Source organism: Pelodiscus sinensis, chromosome 2 (assembly GCF_052426305.1).
Source record: "Pelodiscus sinensis isolate ZL-2025 chromosome 2, ASM5242630v1, whole genome shotgun sequence".
In the NCBI taxonomy this organism is placed as follows: domain Eukaryota; kingdom Metazoa; phylum Chordata; order Testudines; family Trionychidae; genus Pelodiscus; species Pelodiscus sinensis.
Window position 1 is genome coordinate 150709732 of NC_143053.1, and position 16050 is coordinate 150725781.

Sequence of the window (16050 nt, forward strand, 5' to 3'; positions counted from 1 at the left end):
TGAAGAACAGAGAAGTACAACCAAAATGTCTAGGAGTGAGGAACAGCTTCCATATGAGGCGAGATTAAAAAGATTGGGACTGGGCAATTTAGAAAAGAAGAGGCTAAAGGGGGCTGGGTTAGTTGAACCCTAGTATGACTTTTCTTAACTTTATTCCTAATTCCCTGGTTTAATCAGCAATTTTATTTGTGGGGTTTTTAAACAGACATTGCCAATCACATACATATCACATACATACATGAATTTAACCAAGCAACAGCTCTGTGAAATATAGGAGTGACTATGTGATTTGCCCCAGGTTATACAAGCAGTATGTGTGAGTGAGAAAGAGAACTCAGATTGTTCCTGATTGAGAAGATTCTTCCTCTAACACAGAAACTTACATTCCACAGAGAAAAAAGCCAGGAAGGAATAAGCTTCTGTTGTTACTCCTGTAAAGCACAGCAAATGTAGGGAAAGAGGAAACGATAAGCTGTTGCCTGCATTCACAAACCATAATCCTGCATTTTCATTATGTAACATGGGAACCTCTGTCAAGTTCAGACTGGTCTGACTTTTGTCAGAAAACTTGATTTTTGGCATGAACAGAATTCATAAAATTAAGATAAACTGGTGGTTGAACTAAAAACTTTAAACAGCAATTTTTCTCTCAGTATTTCATGCAAAAGAGCAATAACTCACTCTTCTCTAAGATGGCTGAGTGTGTAAGAGTAAGTATGAGAGAGAGAGAAGAGGATGTATTCAGCCTGTTGAGATGGTGTCGAAAGGGAGAGAGAAGTGTCCAAATGCCTTAGACAAAAGCAGGCAGCATTGATGGTAACTGAATTTAACTTAATTGAACTGTAAAGTTAATGTTTAATGTTACCTACCTCGAACTGAATGAGTACAGTCCCACTTTCTAGCCCTTTCTCCAGTTGTTCCATGGATTTCTCCAGTGTGTCACCGTACTCTGAATATGTGGGAAGAATGGATTCTAGAAAATTCTGGGAATCTGTTTCATCTTCTGGCTTTGTCTCGACCAAGGGCTTGACAACTGAAATACATACAGGAAAATTTAGACTTTACTTGCATCCAGTATCAAACTGTACACTAAAATCTACCCAAGTACAAACATGGACATTTTCAGTCCTTCTTGATGCTGCAAGTTAGGGTCAGAGACATCTAAATAAATCTGGCTATTATTTTACACATGCTGACCAATCCCTGTTCTACACAAATCAGCAGAAATGGCAGGTGTTCAACATCTTTGAAAAGTGAGACCAATGACTTAGATGTCTAAATATGTGTAAGAGCATAACTTTAAACTTTTGAAACCTATATGCCTAATCTACTGATTCACCAGCAGCCTTACTGTGTACATTATTGGGTAGGCAAATAGATCAACCACCACCATCATAGGAAAACCCCCATGAATTTCACCTATTGAAATTTAGAACAAAATTTATAAATATGCCCATTTCAAGAATGAGAAAACGAGTCTTCTAGATTTGTTGTAAATTACATTTTCACTCTAGGTTTGGCTGGAGAGAATTTAGTGTTATTTGCACATCTGTCAATGAAAATGTAGAAGATGGTATTTTTAAAATGTTTATCAAAATGGTATTTGGGCAAGGAACTATCATACCATCACAAAAAAAATTAACTGCTGACATATTTAATTTAACATTATTATTGTTTAATATTCTCAAAATATTCACTCATTTGGGTCATTGCTCTTTCCTTTGATTAAAACCTCACCAAAACTGCAGCTCTGTGATGCAGAAAAACATTATTCTAAGTAGATGTGATCCTCACTTGAATGTATAAGGCTGCTGGTGCAAACATTTGTGTTCGTAATCAAGAAGAGATGTTCTCAAATGCTACCACTATTTCAGTACAGACCCATTCAGAGTATAACTCTTGATTATGAATATATTAAAGCAAATTGCAAGAGGAAAAAGCCACAATTTAGAGGCATGACAGTTTCAGTTACATTTTCAAACAGTGAAGTTACCTTTCCGCCTGACCAGAAGTGCAAGTTCCCTTGTGTGCAACTCTCTGCTGGCTTTTATAAACATTACTACTTGATCATGAGTATGCTCTGAGATGTCTCGACCATTGATTAACACTATCTGATCACCTTCATTCAGTTTTGGAATACATTTATCAGCCTGATTCACAATCAAAAGAAAAATATGTCAGTTTATACAACACCTTCAGTAGAACATTTCTAATCTCAGGGAGATTGAACTCATTATGCAGTAAAGACAAAATTCTGCTCTGGCAAAGTCTTACCCTCTGTATCACAAGCTATATCAGAGGATTCTGATCTCAAGTTGACCTAAGTGGTTTCAGAATGAAGATGAAAGAACCAGTTAACCCAGCCTATTAACAGCTATATAAAAGTTTCTAATACTTTGCCATCTATATTACCAAGCAGCAATTATGAATATGTTTTATATATCTGAGTTTTGCAATCTTTGGAAACATGGACTAACACATAAAATAGCAGAGCAATTAAAATAGCAAAGAATAGGAGTAAGTTTACATTTTTATTGGGTAAAAATTCTTTATAATATAACTCCATCATCATATATGGAAATGAAAGATGAATATTAAAAACTATGTATGAGGGCTGTTCCCATATTACAGATAATTGGTTTTACTAAACTATAAATACAATTGATGATTTATGTATTTTTTGTTAGATTCACACAAGCTGCTTCTTGTTCTAAAAGGGGAGAACTGATCAAATGCCACCCAGGGAATTAGCAGCTTCATTCCTGCCTCTCCATTAACAATTTTCCACTAGCAGCAAATCATCTTCCTGCCCCTGCAGCAACAGAGGGTGGCAGGATTTAGGTGTGCCATGCATGAGGTGAATGCTCCCTGTTTGTGTAGAGATCTGCTAGACTCTTCCCTGTACTGGACTGAGCACGGGGCTTTGGAATTTCTCCTCAGTTCTTCACGAGTGCTCTTTAGGAAACAAGAGATGAGTCTAAAACAAGGCTGTTTTAGCAAAGATCTTAACAGCCAAAATCATTCTCGGAGAGGTCTGCTAAGATCAGAAGAAAATCATTCATGTTTGCTTGTCCCTAGCAAAAACAGATATTCTATTCTGGAGACACCCAGCAGCAATAAACTGAAGCCTACCTGTACAGGAGATCTGCCCCTCCTTTCAACCTACCCTTAATTGCTCCCCCATCTATACCTATGTGTGTTACAGAGCTTCACTAATCAATATCTGTTCACCTGATGATGTTTGTGCTATCAAAAAACAGGAACATGAACAAGTTGTCCTGATTAGCACTTGCCTCCTTGCCCTGGTTTGCATGTTTCAGGCAGAGAGGTGAACATCTAGAACGAGTGAGGAAGAGAAGTGGGCTAATGGAAGACATTAACGGGCAAATGTAAAACAGCAAAGAAAAAAATCTTAAAGGATGGTCACAACATTTAGTGACCATTATTTGAGTTCCCAGGCTGTAGCAATTCCTTGAGAAAGTCTCTACTACATTGTACAATTTCAGAAAGCAGGATTTCAGAATGCTATTCCTGTGAATGTTTATCTTACTACTTTGATATTACCTTTTGTCATATATGTTAAAAAGTTACACCTTGGGGCAGCCAGTAGATTTTCAAGAACTTATCTAGATTCAGAGGGAAAGGTTTCAAAATCATGTAGAATCTCAAGGTTACTTACACCTCAGGAATGGGGGTTATTTGTAGCTCTGAATAAAAGGTACAGGCTACAGTTGGGAGGGCTGGAGTTGCAGCTTCAGGGTGTGTGTTGGGATGTCAGGTTCTGAGGGGAAGGATTGGGACTTCTGACTCTTATGGGCAGCAAGGCTCCAGGAAGGGGGCCCTGGGCTTTTGTCCCACAGGGAGCACCAGGGTTCAGGATTTTAAATGGGAGCCGGGGGACCACTGGGACTCTGTCCTGTGGCTCCATTCCCAAGTTCAATCCTCTGGGTGGATGCTAGGGCTCTCCACAACTCCATTCTCAGTTTCAGCAGGCAGGAGTAATGGGGGTTCTGGGAATTAGCAACAGGAGGAATGCTGGGGATGAAACGGGTGCTCCCCTTCTAGCTAAGGCCTTGAGCCCCAGTGCCCCCAACATGGCTAAAGTTGGGAGTGGAGCTGAAGCTCTGAGCTGGTCTAAAGCCCTGAACTTTGGAATTCCTGAGGCTCAAAACCCCTGAGCCACCTCCACTCCAGCTCCCTGGAGTCATGACTTCTCTGCCCCGGGCTGCAGCCCCACCTCCCACCATGGTTGAAACCTGAACTTCAGCACCCCCTGTGGGGCTTAAGCTGGGAGCAAAGCTGTGATCAAAAAGCCCTGAACCCCACAGCTCTGAGGCTAAGAAGCCCCAAAGCCTCCCTCCCAGCCCAGAGTCCTGACCTCCCCCCTCCCTGCAACTGTAGCCCTAATCCCCATAGCTGAAGCCCTGAGCCTTTGTGCCCCCTGTGAGGCTTAAGCCTTGAGGCCCCAGCACCCCTCTCTCCCGGTCTAAAGAACTGAACCCCGGTGCTCCCAAAGGTCAGAAACCGTGAGCCTCTGCCCCACCCATAGACCTCATCCCACTCCCACTATGGCTGTGTCCAGACTCAGGGGTTTTTTCAGGAAAAGTAGCCTTTTTCCGAAAAAACTTCACCTGCGTCTAGACTGCAGCCGCGTTCTTTCGAAATTAAATCGAAAGAACGCGGCTTTTCTTTCGACGGCGGTAAACCTCATTTCACGAGGAAGAACGCCTTCTTTCGAAAGTGCTTCTTTCGAAAGAAGGCATTCCTGAATGTAAATAGGGCTTCTTCGAAAGAGAGCATCCAGACTCACTGGGTGCTTTCTTTCGAAAAAGCGGCTTGCTCTTTCGAAAGTTCCGCGTGCAGTCTAGACGCTCTCTTTCGAAAGAGCCTCTTTCGAAAGAGGCTTGCAGTCTAGACATAGCCTATGCGACTGCAAATCCCCTGTGGCTGAAGCCCAGAGTGCTTTGGCTGTAGCCCCAAGGCAGTACAGTATTTGCTTCTTTTTTTTTCTTCTTTTAATGCTGCTGTCTGTTTTATTACCTCTGGCAATATTATTACCTCAGGGCATCCAGTTAATTCTGTAACTCTGGCATTAGTCTCTTTGTTCAGCAAGGCCACATCTTCACTAGAAATGCTGCAGTGGAACATCTGCAGTGCTGCAGCTGCACTACTGTGGTGATTCAGTGTGGATACTCACTACAATGATTCTAGGAGCACTCTCATCACTGAAGTTAATCCATATCCCTGAGAGGCAGTAGCTAGTTGAATGGAAAAATTCTTCTATCATCTACCTAACGCTATCTACACTGGGGGTAAGGCTGTCTTACTGACTGGATTTTTCCACACTCCGAGTCATGTAGCTGGGTCAACCTACATTTTTAGCCCAGATCGGGCTTAATCAAGTGAGTCAAACAAGAAAGCAGAGTGTGGGATTGAGAGGCAGCAACATCTTACAGTGATTAACAGTTTGCCTGGAAGTTAACATTCTTCTTTATCAGTCACCAAGAATGTTAGCTGTTAGTCAGCTACTTACCAAGGAATCCACATTGTAGACAGAGAAAAAGGTAGTTAGGACAGGAATTAATCCTTTTGTGCAATATATTATACATCCCTTTTCTAGAGATCAAACTTTTCAATACAGTTGTGCTACTTGCTTTTCATCCAGTTTAAGATGTGAAAGTCTGGCATAATGCCAAGCACTTCTTTTTGGTCCTAAAAATTCCCCATACTGTTTTCAATCTAAGGTTCAATCAATTATAATTATAATGGCTTCCTCATTGTCCTACTAGGACATGAAACTTAACTTTTAACCAAGTAGTACTTTTAAATGTCACCTATGTTTTATTGCAGTTCTATTTCTTCTTTCTTGCATTCTCTGTCACCATAAGTGGCTAGATGGATCTTTCTTCACTAGAGCCACAAAAATTAACCTACCCCCAGATATTCTTAAATGTGTATTATTCCTTAACTAGAGGTAAATTGCTTTAAATTATACTTTCAATTACTTAGGGTCTAAAAGGGAAAACATCTGATTTATTTGGTTGTATGTGTTTTGTTCAAGTAATTCCAGAACCTCTTCTGGGAAGAGAAGAAAGTGACTTGCACAATCTGGAAAAATTAATGTAGGAATATACCATGTAATTCCCTAGAGGTGAAACATACCAATAATGATTCATTCAGGAGCAAATTAAATAAGTAGCAAAAAGGATGAAAAAATTATAACATTAAGAGTTTCTAGTTTTGTAGACACAATAGCCTACAAATGCTCTGCACCCTACATTAAAAATGAATGTTTGAATTTCAGCAACATCATCTTTTTAAGCAACCAGAAACTGATGCACTTTACTTTCTATGGAAAATAGTAAGATGATCATTAATCTTGCAGTACAGTAGAATCTCAGAGTTATGAACACAAGTTATGAACTGATTGGCCAACCACATACCTCATATGGAACTGGAAATATACTATCAGGCGGCAGCAAAGTCAAAAAACAGAAACAAGAAAAGCAAATACAATACAGTAGTGTTTTAAATGTAAACCACTACATAACAGTTAAAAATATTTGTTAAGGAATCTGTTTTTGTGCTTGTTTCATTTAAATTAAGATGGTTAAAAGTAGCATTTTTCTTCTGAATAATAAAGATTCAAAGCTGTATTAAGTCAAAAATTGTAAATGTGTGAAAGAACAACCATTGTGTTTTGTTCAGTTATGAACAGCCTTCATTTCCAAAGTGTTTGTAACTCTGAGGTTCTGACATACTTTCAGAAAATGCACAAGGCATCAAGTTACCATGTATAGCTACCTCTATGCCATAAAACAGGGCTACTCAACTTTGGAAGCCCCAAGGGTCACAATGATACGCACAGCACATGCAGAGGGCTGCAACTTAAGTGTGGTTGCATATACATGCAAATATATATGCAAACAGCTTATTTCACACTGACGGGGGGCATAAATACAAAGCACTTCCCACAATGCCCCAGCGCTCGCAGCACCTCCTCCGTGGGGGCTAGAAAGGCCGACACCCTGTACCCATCTGTTCTAACCAGCCCATCCACTTGCATCTTTCAATGCTCACCCTACCTGGAAGACGCCTAGCTATTGTGGAGCATGTTCCCGTTGGAGGCCATGTTCAAAGGATCCCACCTGTGGGCTGTGTGTTGAGCCCTGTGTAAACCCAAACTGCCCCGCGGGCCGCAAACAAACGGGCCACGTGTTGAGTAGCCCTGCCATAAAACAAACAAAACTGCATAAGAGGTTTCCAAACTGTGCTTCCTTATCCTTTTTCACTTGGTTGATGGTCTGTCTGGACAGCACTAACTGGTCTCATGGTGCTGGCTCCTCTGTTTCCAGTTCATCCATTTCTCTAATACAACTACAAATTCATGAAATTGTATAATTCTACTTATTTATGAAAGCTGGAAAAAAAGCGACCATAGCTGATACCTATCTCTATCATCATGTCAAAGCTCTGTAACATGGGTCATACAATCACAGTTGGAGCAAGATGTGACACACAAGTCAATTTCTCTATCATGTCTATTCTGTACTATAAAAAATTTAGAGAGTCCTTGCATTATACTCTGGTCTAATTACAATGAAACTTTGCAGTCTATAAACTACAGCATAAACCACACAGAATTCGTATAAAATTAGAATCGATATATCTCTATTTGTTACACAAGTCTGGAAAAATATACTTTGAAGTATGTGCCCAAAATAAAAACTCAAAATAAAATGGCATTTGTCCTCCATACTTGATTTAGATGATGTATCTATTGTAATAGTAATAAAAAAGACATTTCAGCTATCTGTTACAACATATTCGAAGTGTACAGACACTGGAAAAACAGTGGGTTTGCTATGGAGCCATACACTGAGTAACTATATAAGGGTTTACTTACAGATGATCCTGGAGTTATTCTTGAAACTACCAGAGGCATTTTTTGATCAACACCACCCTATAAGATGTTAAATAAACAGTGATTATAAATACATCATTACAATGAATGTTACGCAGTGCATTATACCACACATAGCCTATATTTTGTTCCTACGTGAATATAAACATTTATGCTTTGCTCTCATTGAGCTTGACCCTACAAAGTGCTCAGTACTCATGTTTTAACTGCTGTGCTGAACTAGGACCAGAGAACTCAGTATCTTCCAGGATCTAACTGTAAATCTCAAACCAACCACACTTCTTTATTCCTTTTATATTTTACAAAACACTGAAGTCTAATGTACATAAAACATGTCTTCTTCAGGGGGTCATGAATGAAAACGATAATCTAACAATGCCCATGAATAAGTGACAGGGATCAGATGCCAGAACAGGGGCCTGGGTTCTCATTTTTACTATGGCCACGTTGTAACATTCAAGCAGTGTAACAGGGCCTAAAAATGGACATTAATCAGAAATTACAGAAGCTGCTACCACATCTCCTTCCCTAATTCCTTAATTTACTAGTTTTCACCTTTGTAATAATTGGTTCACCACTGGTGTGCACACACCATTAACACATTTTGTTTATCCTAAAACAAGAAGGGCCTAGTTTTCAAAAAATGATCTCCTGAAGTTAGGCTCCTTACTTCACTTGTAGGCATCTGAATAAATGATCAGTTTTTCAGATGTATTGGGCATATAGCAATGTCTACTAAAGACATCAGAAGCAATTGGATGCTTACTATAGCCAATGAGGTGGGTATTTTGGTGCCTATGGAGGTGATTTAGGAACTTAATCTTAAGCATCTATTTCTGAAAAAATCTTGGCTAGAGTTTATAACACTTTAAAAAATGCTAGGAGGACAGCAACAGATCATCATATTCAGGGCTCGACAAATAATACCATCTACTCGCCCATGGCGAGTAGATTGTAACCCGGAAGAGTCGGGTTCGGGCGATCTGCACATGTGCAGGGCGATCTGCGCATGCACAGATCGCTGGACAGCGCGGCTGGAGAGCAGGGCTCGCCGCGGTTCGGTGACCCCTGATCATATCCCTTAAACTCTTACCTCTGATGCAAACATGGACATTAAATATGGAAAACAATACGGATTTGATCAGCTAAAACAAGAGTTATTTAACTACATTTCATGTTCATAAGATTTTAAGCTTCCTGTTTTACCTTCACATTAAATCCAAATTTCCCATCTTCATCCGGAGTGATTCGGACCAAAAGCAAATCTCCATCAATTACTTCATTCTGCAACATATTGAAAAGGATCTTCTAGCTTGCCTATTTCATAACCCAATATAATGGCAAAACAGAACACAATATTTCCTATACAGATTAGCCCATATTAGAAAAAGAAAAAAGTAAACATGGTAAAAATAAAGAACAGTTAGGATTATATAGTACATAAAAATTGTTTGTGTTTTCCTGTTTATTATACTAGAAGAGGCAGAGATCATCATAGTTAATGATGCATAATGTTGAACATAATTTTCAGAAATTGTCACCTCCTCAATGCCTGATCCCTGCCAAAGAGGACTTTTTGTTAAGTTTCAGACAAAACAAGGCATTGTTGATTTCAAGGACTATGAAAAAGAAACATCTTTTTTTAAAAAAGCATGCTTGGAGCCTTTCTGAGTGTCTGACGCTTGAGAGGTAAAAATTGGGATTGAAATACTCTTCATTGAGAGTTAGCTCACTTTATATATCCTCAGCCGAATTAGCTGTGACTAAACTAAATTATTAGCCTCTAACGGCAGGGCTGTTGATGTCCCTGCCATAGCCTCATCTGGGGAGAATGAGGAGGAAAGCGTAGAGAGTGGGCCCTGATTACTCCCCTAAGCGTCCAGGGGAGTCACATGGCACCCAGTATTGCTGTCTCTCTGCCTCCACAGTAGCGGTGCTGAGGCTGCTGGAGCCAAGGTCTCCAGAGCTGAAGTTTCCAGTGCTGAGGTTGCTGTTGTCAGTGCTGCAGGCAAAGGTAGGGGAGTCATTGCCAGTGCCTATGGTGACTGTGGAGAGACAAAGGATGCTGACATCATTGAAGTGGATCTGGATCTCAACCTCTGGCTCTGTCCCTGGCTCTGATGGTAAGTCCAGGGCACCCATAAGGGCCTCTGAGTCAAAGGTTGCCACTGGGTGGCCACAGTGCCCAATAGGGCTGACAGTCACACTGGAACCTGGACCTTCTGCTCCTGGTCTATTGGAGTGATAGGATTCCACCTCCAACTATGAGGTCGCTGAGAAAGAGGACCATGGAAAAGTGGTGCTTCACACTGGTAGTGAGCAGTGCCAAGGTTTAGGGAATCAATGCAGCTCCCCCATGAGGATGGACCATGCTGGGGAAAGGCATGTCAGAGATGGAGATTGGCATGACATCATTGCTGGCTTGCGCCTTGATGGAATCGGGGACTGGGCAGTCACTGGCAACTTCTCTGTGAGGAGGAGAGTGCCATGAAACATATAAGGCCCTGCACCACCTCGAACTCCTCTGCAATAGAGAAGAGCTGCAGTTCTCCTGCATGTTGTCTGGGTAGTGGTGATACCCCAGACTCAACTGGATGCTTGAGGCGGCAGGAGTCAGAGACACACTGGGAGGTGGCAGGGCCAAGGTGACGTGGCCTGGTTCAAGTCTCTCTCCCGTAGGCTTCTTGGGCTTGGTAGGGGAAAGCGATCAAACTATGGCCTTTGCTTCTTCTTGAGCACTGGGGACTGAGACTGGTGCCTCATAGATGGCTGTCTATAGACAGAGCCATGGCAGAGCAGAGACTCCTTGGCACTGGCTCTCACATCATTGGTGCCAGCGTGCTCCACACTCATGAGCAGATGCTGTGCATAAGTGTCTGGCAGACTCTGAGTCCAGCTGTGGTCAGAGTGCAGCATCCGTGAGGAGGATCTTGAGCCTTTGCTCCCAGACTTTTAAGGTCTTAGGGGAAAACACTTTACAAATCCTGAACATCTCCTGGTGGCTCGCTTGGGGACACTTCAAAACAGGAAGCGTGAGAGTTGATCTTAAGCATAAATTTGCCATATATCTCACAGAATTTAAACCCCAGGGGATTGAGGCATACCCCACTGGCAGGGGAGCATTGGTGTGGAGAGCCTGCTGAAAGGAAACTTACAACTTAACTTCTAATACTGCTACTACTAAACTATTAAGTACCAACCACAAATACTGAAGAAGGAGACTGCTAAAAAATGCACTTGCCAAGGCAAAATCAACGTGGTGTTCCAGCTAGCGGTCACTGCCAGTAAAAAAGAAATGGGAGGGAGTGTGGTGGATCAGCAAAGCTCTATATTGAACACCATGAATGCATGACTTAAGGGGGTGCCCAGGCCTATCTGACCAATGATGTAAGATGAAAAATCTTGCAGCTGCCATTCACATGCTCGCACACAAACCTAATTGGAATTGACATAAACAAGCAGTTGAAGAATTTCCATGATAAGAAACATCATTGTTTTATTTCAATTCAAAATGTTGATATAACCAGCAATTTGGAGCCCATTTATTTAAAAAAAAAATAGCTCTATATACATCTCTCCATTCAACTGATTCAGCAGATTGAAATCTTTAAGGAAAGCAAGCACAGGGTGCTAGCTTCAGACACTATTAAAAATATTACGTGAATTGCCAATATCCTCACAGCAAAAAGCACAGAAAATGCAAATTTGTGTGAATAACTTGCACACATTTGACTATATTTACATAAAACTTTTTAGAACTAAGGAAAGAGATACACAGTCAAAGAAACAAACAAGGAAAAGAAAGGCAAAGAAAAGGGGGAGAAAGGAAGAGGGAATGGGAAATCTCATCATTTGATTTTTTTTCCCCTCTTCACTTGCCCACATCAACATTTCATTCCTTCACCCCAAGAAATAGGAGGTCACTTCACCACCGATAACATTTCATTGCAATTATCCTCTTCTTTGCCCTGAAACATTTCAATTTAATCTTCTTCCAATACCATTTCACTCTCCCCAGAACGGGGTTTAATTTTAGTTAGTCTCTCGTCCATCTCTGCATTCCATACCATACCCCAGGCATATGTATTCTACTCAGTGACCAGGGAGAGCGTGGCCAGGAACAGCTAACAGGAGAGTTTGGAGGGAGTTTTCCAGGTAAAAGAGGAGTAAAAACGGGACCCTTGTGGTAAGTGGCTGTCTGGAGTGTATGTTTGTGTGTGGGGGAGTTACTTGCAGTGTGCTGAGCTTGTGTTTGTCTGTTTGCTTTGTTTGTTGAAGGAGCTTCTAAAAGGTTTGAAATCTAGAAGCCTCTGTTAATTGGCTGAGCCTCAGTCAGGGGGAGGGGCTACCAGAGCTATATAAGCCTGTGACTCAGCGACCAGGAACAGCTAACAGGAGAGTTTGGAGAGGGGGAGTTTAGAGGGCACTAGTGTAGGGATAACATATCAATGTATTGAAAATGATTCCCCCAAATGGAAGTGACTCCCCATAATTTGTTCCCCACAACTTAAAGTGTTTAGATTTATTATTAATTCTTATTCTTATTATTAGTAGTTAAGATTGTTAAATGTTTAGATTTATTATTATTATTGCCCCTTTAGAATATAATGTATTAGGTCATGTAACTTAGAACTGTTAAGAATATAATCCTATGTAGCCAGAAACAGCCCCCCCCCCCCCCCCCGTGTCCCAGGGCATGCTCAAGCTCCTGCAAGGGGCTGCTTGAAATTGACATTGCAGAGATACATTGTAACAATGCATTGTCAAGCCACTAACTCTGCTATGGGAGCCAAGCCCTGTAATTGACTAAGGGCATTGTTACATAATTAACGCCTGTTCTCTTTAAAACATTGTAACTTTACTCAGCACTCAGAGAATGTTTTAAGCAATACCACCCAGAAACTTTTGTAACTACAACTTTTATTATTATACAAAATACTGTATGGGAAACATTAATTAGGGAATGTATGTGAGAGAGAGAGTGCTTGGACAATGAATGAATGGTTCTGAGAGGTGCCAGCCTGAGAATACAGCAACAAAGGGCTGAAGAAGGCGTCAGGTGCCACTGCAACCAAAAGGTGTCAAGTGGAGAAAACCAAGTACTGGAGGTCCACCCAATGAGATCACTGAAGAGCACCTGGCAGCCACCCTGAAGACATCAGCATGATGCAGCAATTTCCATAGACTGGCATAGGAAAAAATTCCTATAAGAACTGTACTAAAAAACTATGGAATCAGAGTCCAAGGTTCTGTTGCCAGCCCACCAGGAGCTTCAGATACGCATCTGATCAGGACTTCGCTCCCCACTACCATCACTTGTGTACAGAGTACCTGGCCAGTATTCTATCACAAGCAACTTCCAGGCTGGTAACTATACACAGAACTATACACAGAATGAACGGATGTATGAATGAATGTTTATAAGTGTATAAGGGTTAAGTAGTGATAGGAATAAGTAGTTAAACAACGTTGTTTGCTTCTATCTTTTCTTTATTTTTTATTATCTTTACAATAAATGTGGCTTTTTGCCTTACCCCCCTCATAAGATCCTCCTTCTTTTATTGGTACAACACTAGTGACTTGTGACCTTCTTTAAAACAAAACTCTTAGAATAATCTATATTCCAGAGGTTTAAAAAGAATCCCAGTTCATACTTAAACTTATTCATTAGAAAAATGGAGACAGAAGCCCAGCAGCAGAGTGGGGGCTATCCTGTTTATTGTGTCGAGTGTAACATGTATGATTACCTGCCCTGTGGGTGGGTGGCGTATGTGTGCACCTGTTGCAAGGAGCTCCTGACCGTCAAAGATCGAGTTCGGGCTTTGGAGGCCAGGGTGGCTGAACTGGAGGAGTTAAGGGAGGTAGAGAGCTATGTTGATGAGACTTTCCAGGACACTGTAGTACAGTCCCACCTCCAGTCTGAGAGCCCTAGTGCTCTTAAGGAGGATGAAAGTCTCAAGGGAACAGAGCATTGAATGGGAGCAGAGGGAAACCATCCTTTAGTTGGGACCCTCCTCCCAGAGGATGTTGCGGTATCCTCTCGCACTGAGGATACCTCTGAGGGGGAGGGAATGCCAGTTAGGAAGAGGCAGGTGTTAGTAGTGGGTGATTCGATCATTAGAAACATAGATAATTGGGTTTGTGATGACCGGGAGAACCGTATGGTCACTTGCCTGCCTGGTGCGAAGGTTGCGGATCTCTCGAGGCATCTAGACAGACTTATGTGTAGTGCTGGGGAGGAGCCGGTGGTCGTGGTACATGTAGGTACCAATGACATAGGGAAGGGTAGGAGAGATGTCCTGGAGGCCAAATTTAGGCTGCTCGGAAAGAGACTGAAATCCAGGACCTCCATGGTGGCATTCTCGGAAATGCTTTCAGTTCCATGTACAGGGCCAGGTAGGCAGGCAGAGCTTCAGAGTCTCAATGCGTGGATGAGACGATGGTGTAGGGAAGAGGGGTTTAGATTTATTAGGAACTGGGGATACTTTTGGGAGAAGGGGAGCCAATACAGGAAGAATGGGCTCCACCTAAACCAGGGTGGAACCAGACTGCTGGCACTAAACATTAAAAAGGCCGTAGAGCAGTTTTTAAACTAAGAGATGGGGGAAAGACGATTGGTGCAGAGATGCACGTAAATCGGAGGGAGACTTCTCTTAGAGGAGAATCCATTGATAAGAGATTCTCTAAGCTGTAGTCAGAAAGAGAGGAGGGGAGAGGGCAAACCATGGGCCAGAGCAAACAACCGCATATAAAGGAATCCAATGCATCAGGGAAGGGAAGACAAATAAGCAGTGGCAAATTTTTAAAGTGCTTCTACACAAATGCCAGGAGTCTGACTAATAAGATGGGTGAACTAGAGTACCTCGTATTAAATGAGGAGACTGACATAATAGGCATCACTGAAACCTGGTGGAATGAGGAAAATCTGTGGGAAACAATCATACCAGGATATAAAATATATAGAAAGGATAGAGCAGGCAGGCTGGGTGGCGGAGTGGCACTGTATGTGAAAGATAATGTAGAATCAAATGAAATAAAAATATTAAGTGAATCAACATGTTCAACAGAATCGCGATGGATAGTAATTCCATGCTCCAATAATAAGAAATTAGCAGTAGGGATATATTACCGACCACCTGACCAGGACAGCAATACTGACATTGAAATGCTGAGGGAGATTAGAGAGGCTACCAAAATAAAGAACTCTGTAATAATGGTGGATTTTAATTACCCCCATATCAACTGGATACATGTCACCTCAGGAAGAGAAGCAGAGATAAAATTTCTCAATGGCTTAAATGACTGCTTCTTGGAGCAGCTGGTGCAGGAACCCACAAGGGGAGAGGCAATTCTTGATTTAGTCCAGAGTGGAGCTCAGGATCAGGTCCAGGATATAACCGTTACAGGATCACTTGGGAATACTGACCATAATATAACAACATTCAACATTCCTGTGGTGGGAACACCACCTCAGCAGTCCAGCACCCTGGCATTTAATTTCAAAAAGGGGAATTACACAAAAATGAGGAGGTTTCTTAAACAGAAATTAAAAGGCACACTGACTAGAGCCAAATCCCTGAAAGCTGCATGGAAACTTTTTAAAGACACCATAATAGAGGCCCAACTTAAATGTATACCCCCAATTAAACATAGCAAGAGAGCTAAAAAAGAGTCACCGTGGCTTAACCATCATGTAAAAGAAGCAGTGAGGGACAAAAAGGCATCTTTTAAGAAGTGGAAGTCCAATCCTAGTGAGATAAATAGAAAGGAACATAAACACTGTCAAATCAAGTGTAATAATGTAATAAGAAAAGCAAAAAAAGATTTTGAGGAACAGCTAGCCAAAAACTCAAAAAGAAATAACAAAATGTTTTTTAAGTACATTAGAAGCAGGATGCCTGCTAAAAAACCTGTGGGTCCCCTAGATGATCGAGCTACAAAAGGAGCAATCAAGGACGATAAAAGCCATTGCAGAGAAACTAAATGATTTCTTTGCTTCAGTCTTCACGGCTGAGGACGTTGGGGAGAGTCCTGAATCTGCACCATCCTTTGTGGGTGATGAATCTGAGGAACTGTCCCGGATTGAAGTGTCATTAGAGAAGGTTTTGGAACAAATAGAAAAACTT

At 41.5% G+C, this 16050-nt stretch overlaps 1 protein-coding gene across 4 annotated transcripts in view; it reads right to left on the reverse strand.

Annotated features, from left to right (window-relative positions):
* PTPN3 (protein tyrosine phosphatase non-receptor type 3) overlaps positions 1-16050 on the reverse strand; it is a 316623-nt gene that overhangs the window by 49549 nt on the left and 251024 nt on the right. For all 4 annotated transcript variants that reach the window (XM_006135940.5, XM_075921606.2, XM_075921609.2 and 1 more), the window contains 4 exons: positions 9131-9208; positions 7907-7963; positions 1994-2150; positions 870-1033 (listed from right to left, as the gene is read on the reverse strand). In XM_006135940.5, the coding sequence (XP_006136002.2) occupies positions 870-1033; positions 1994-2150; positions 7907-7963; positions 9131-9208 (456 nt within the window). The remainder of the gene's footprint in view (positions 1-869; positions 1034-1993; positions 2151-7906; positions 7964-9130; positions 9209-16050) is intronic.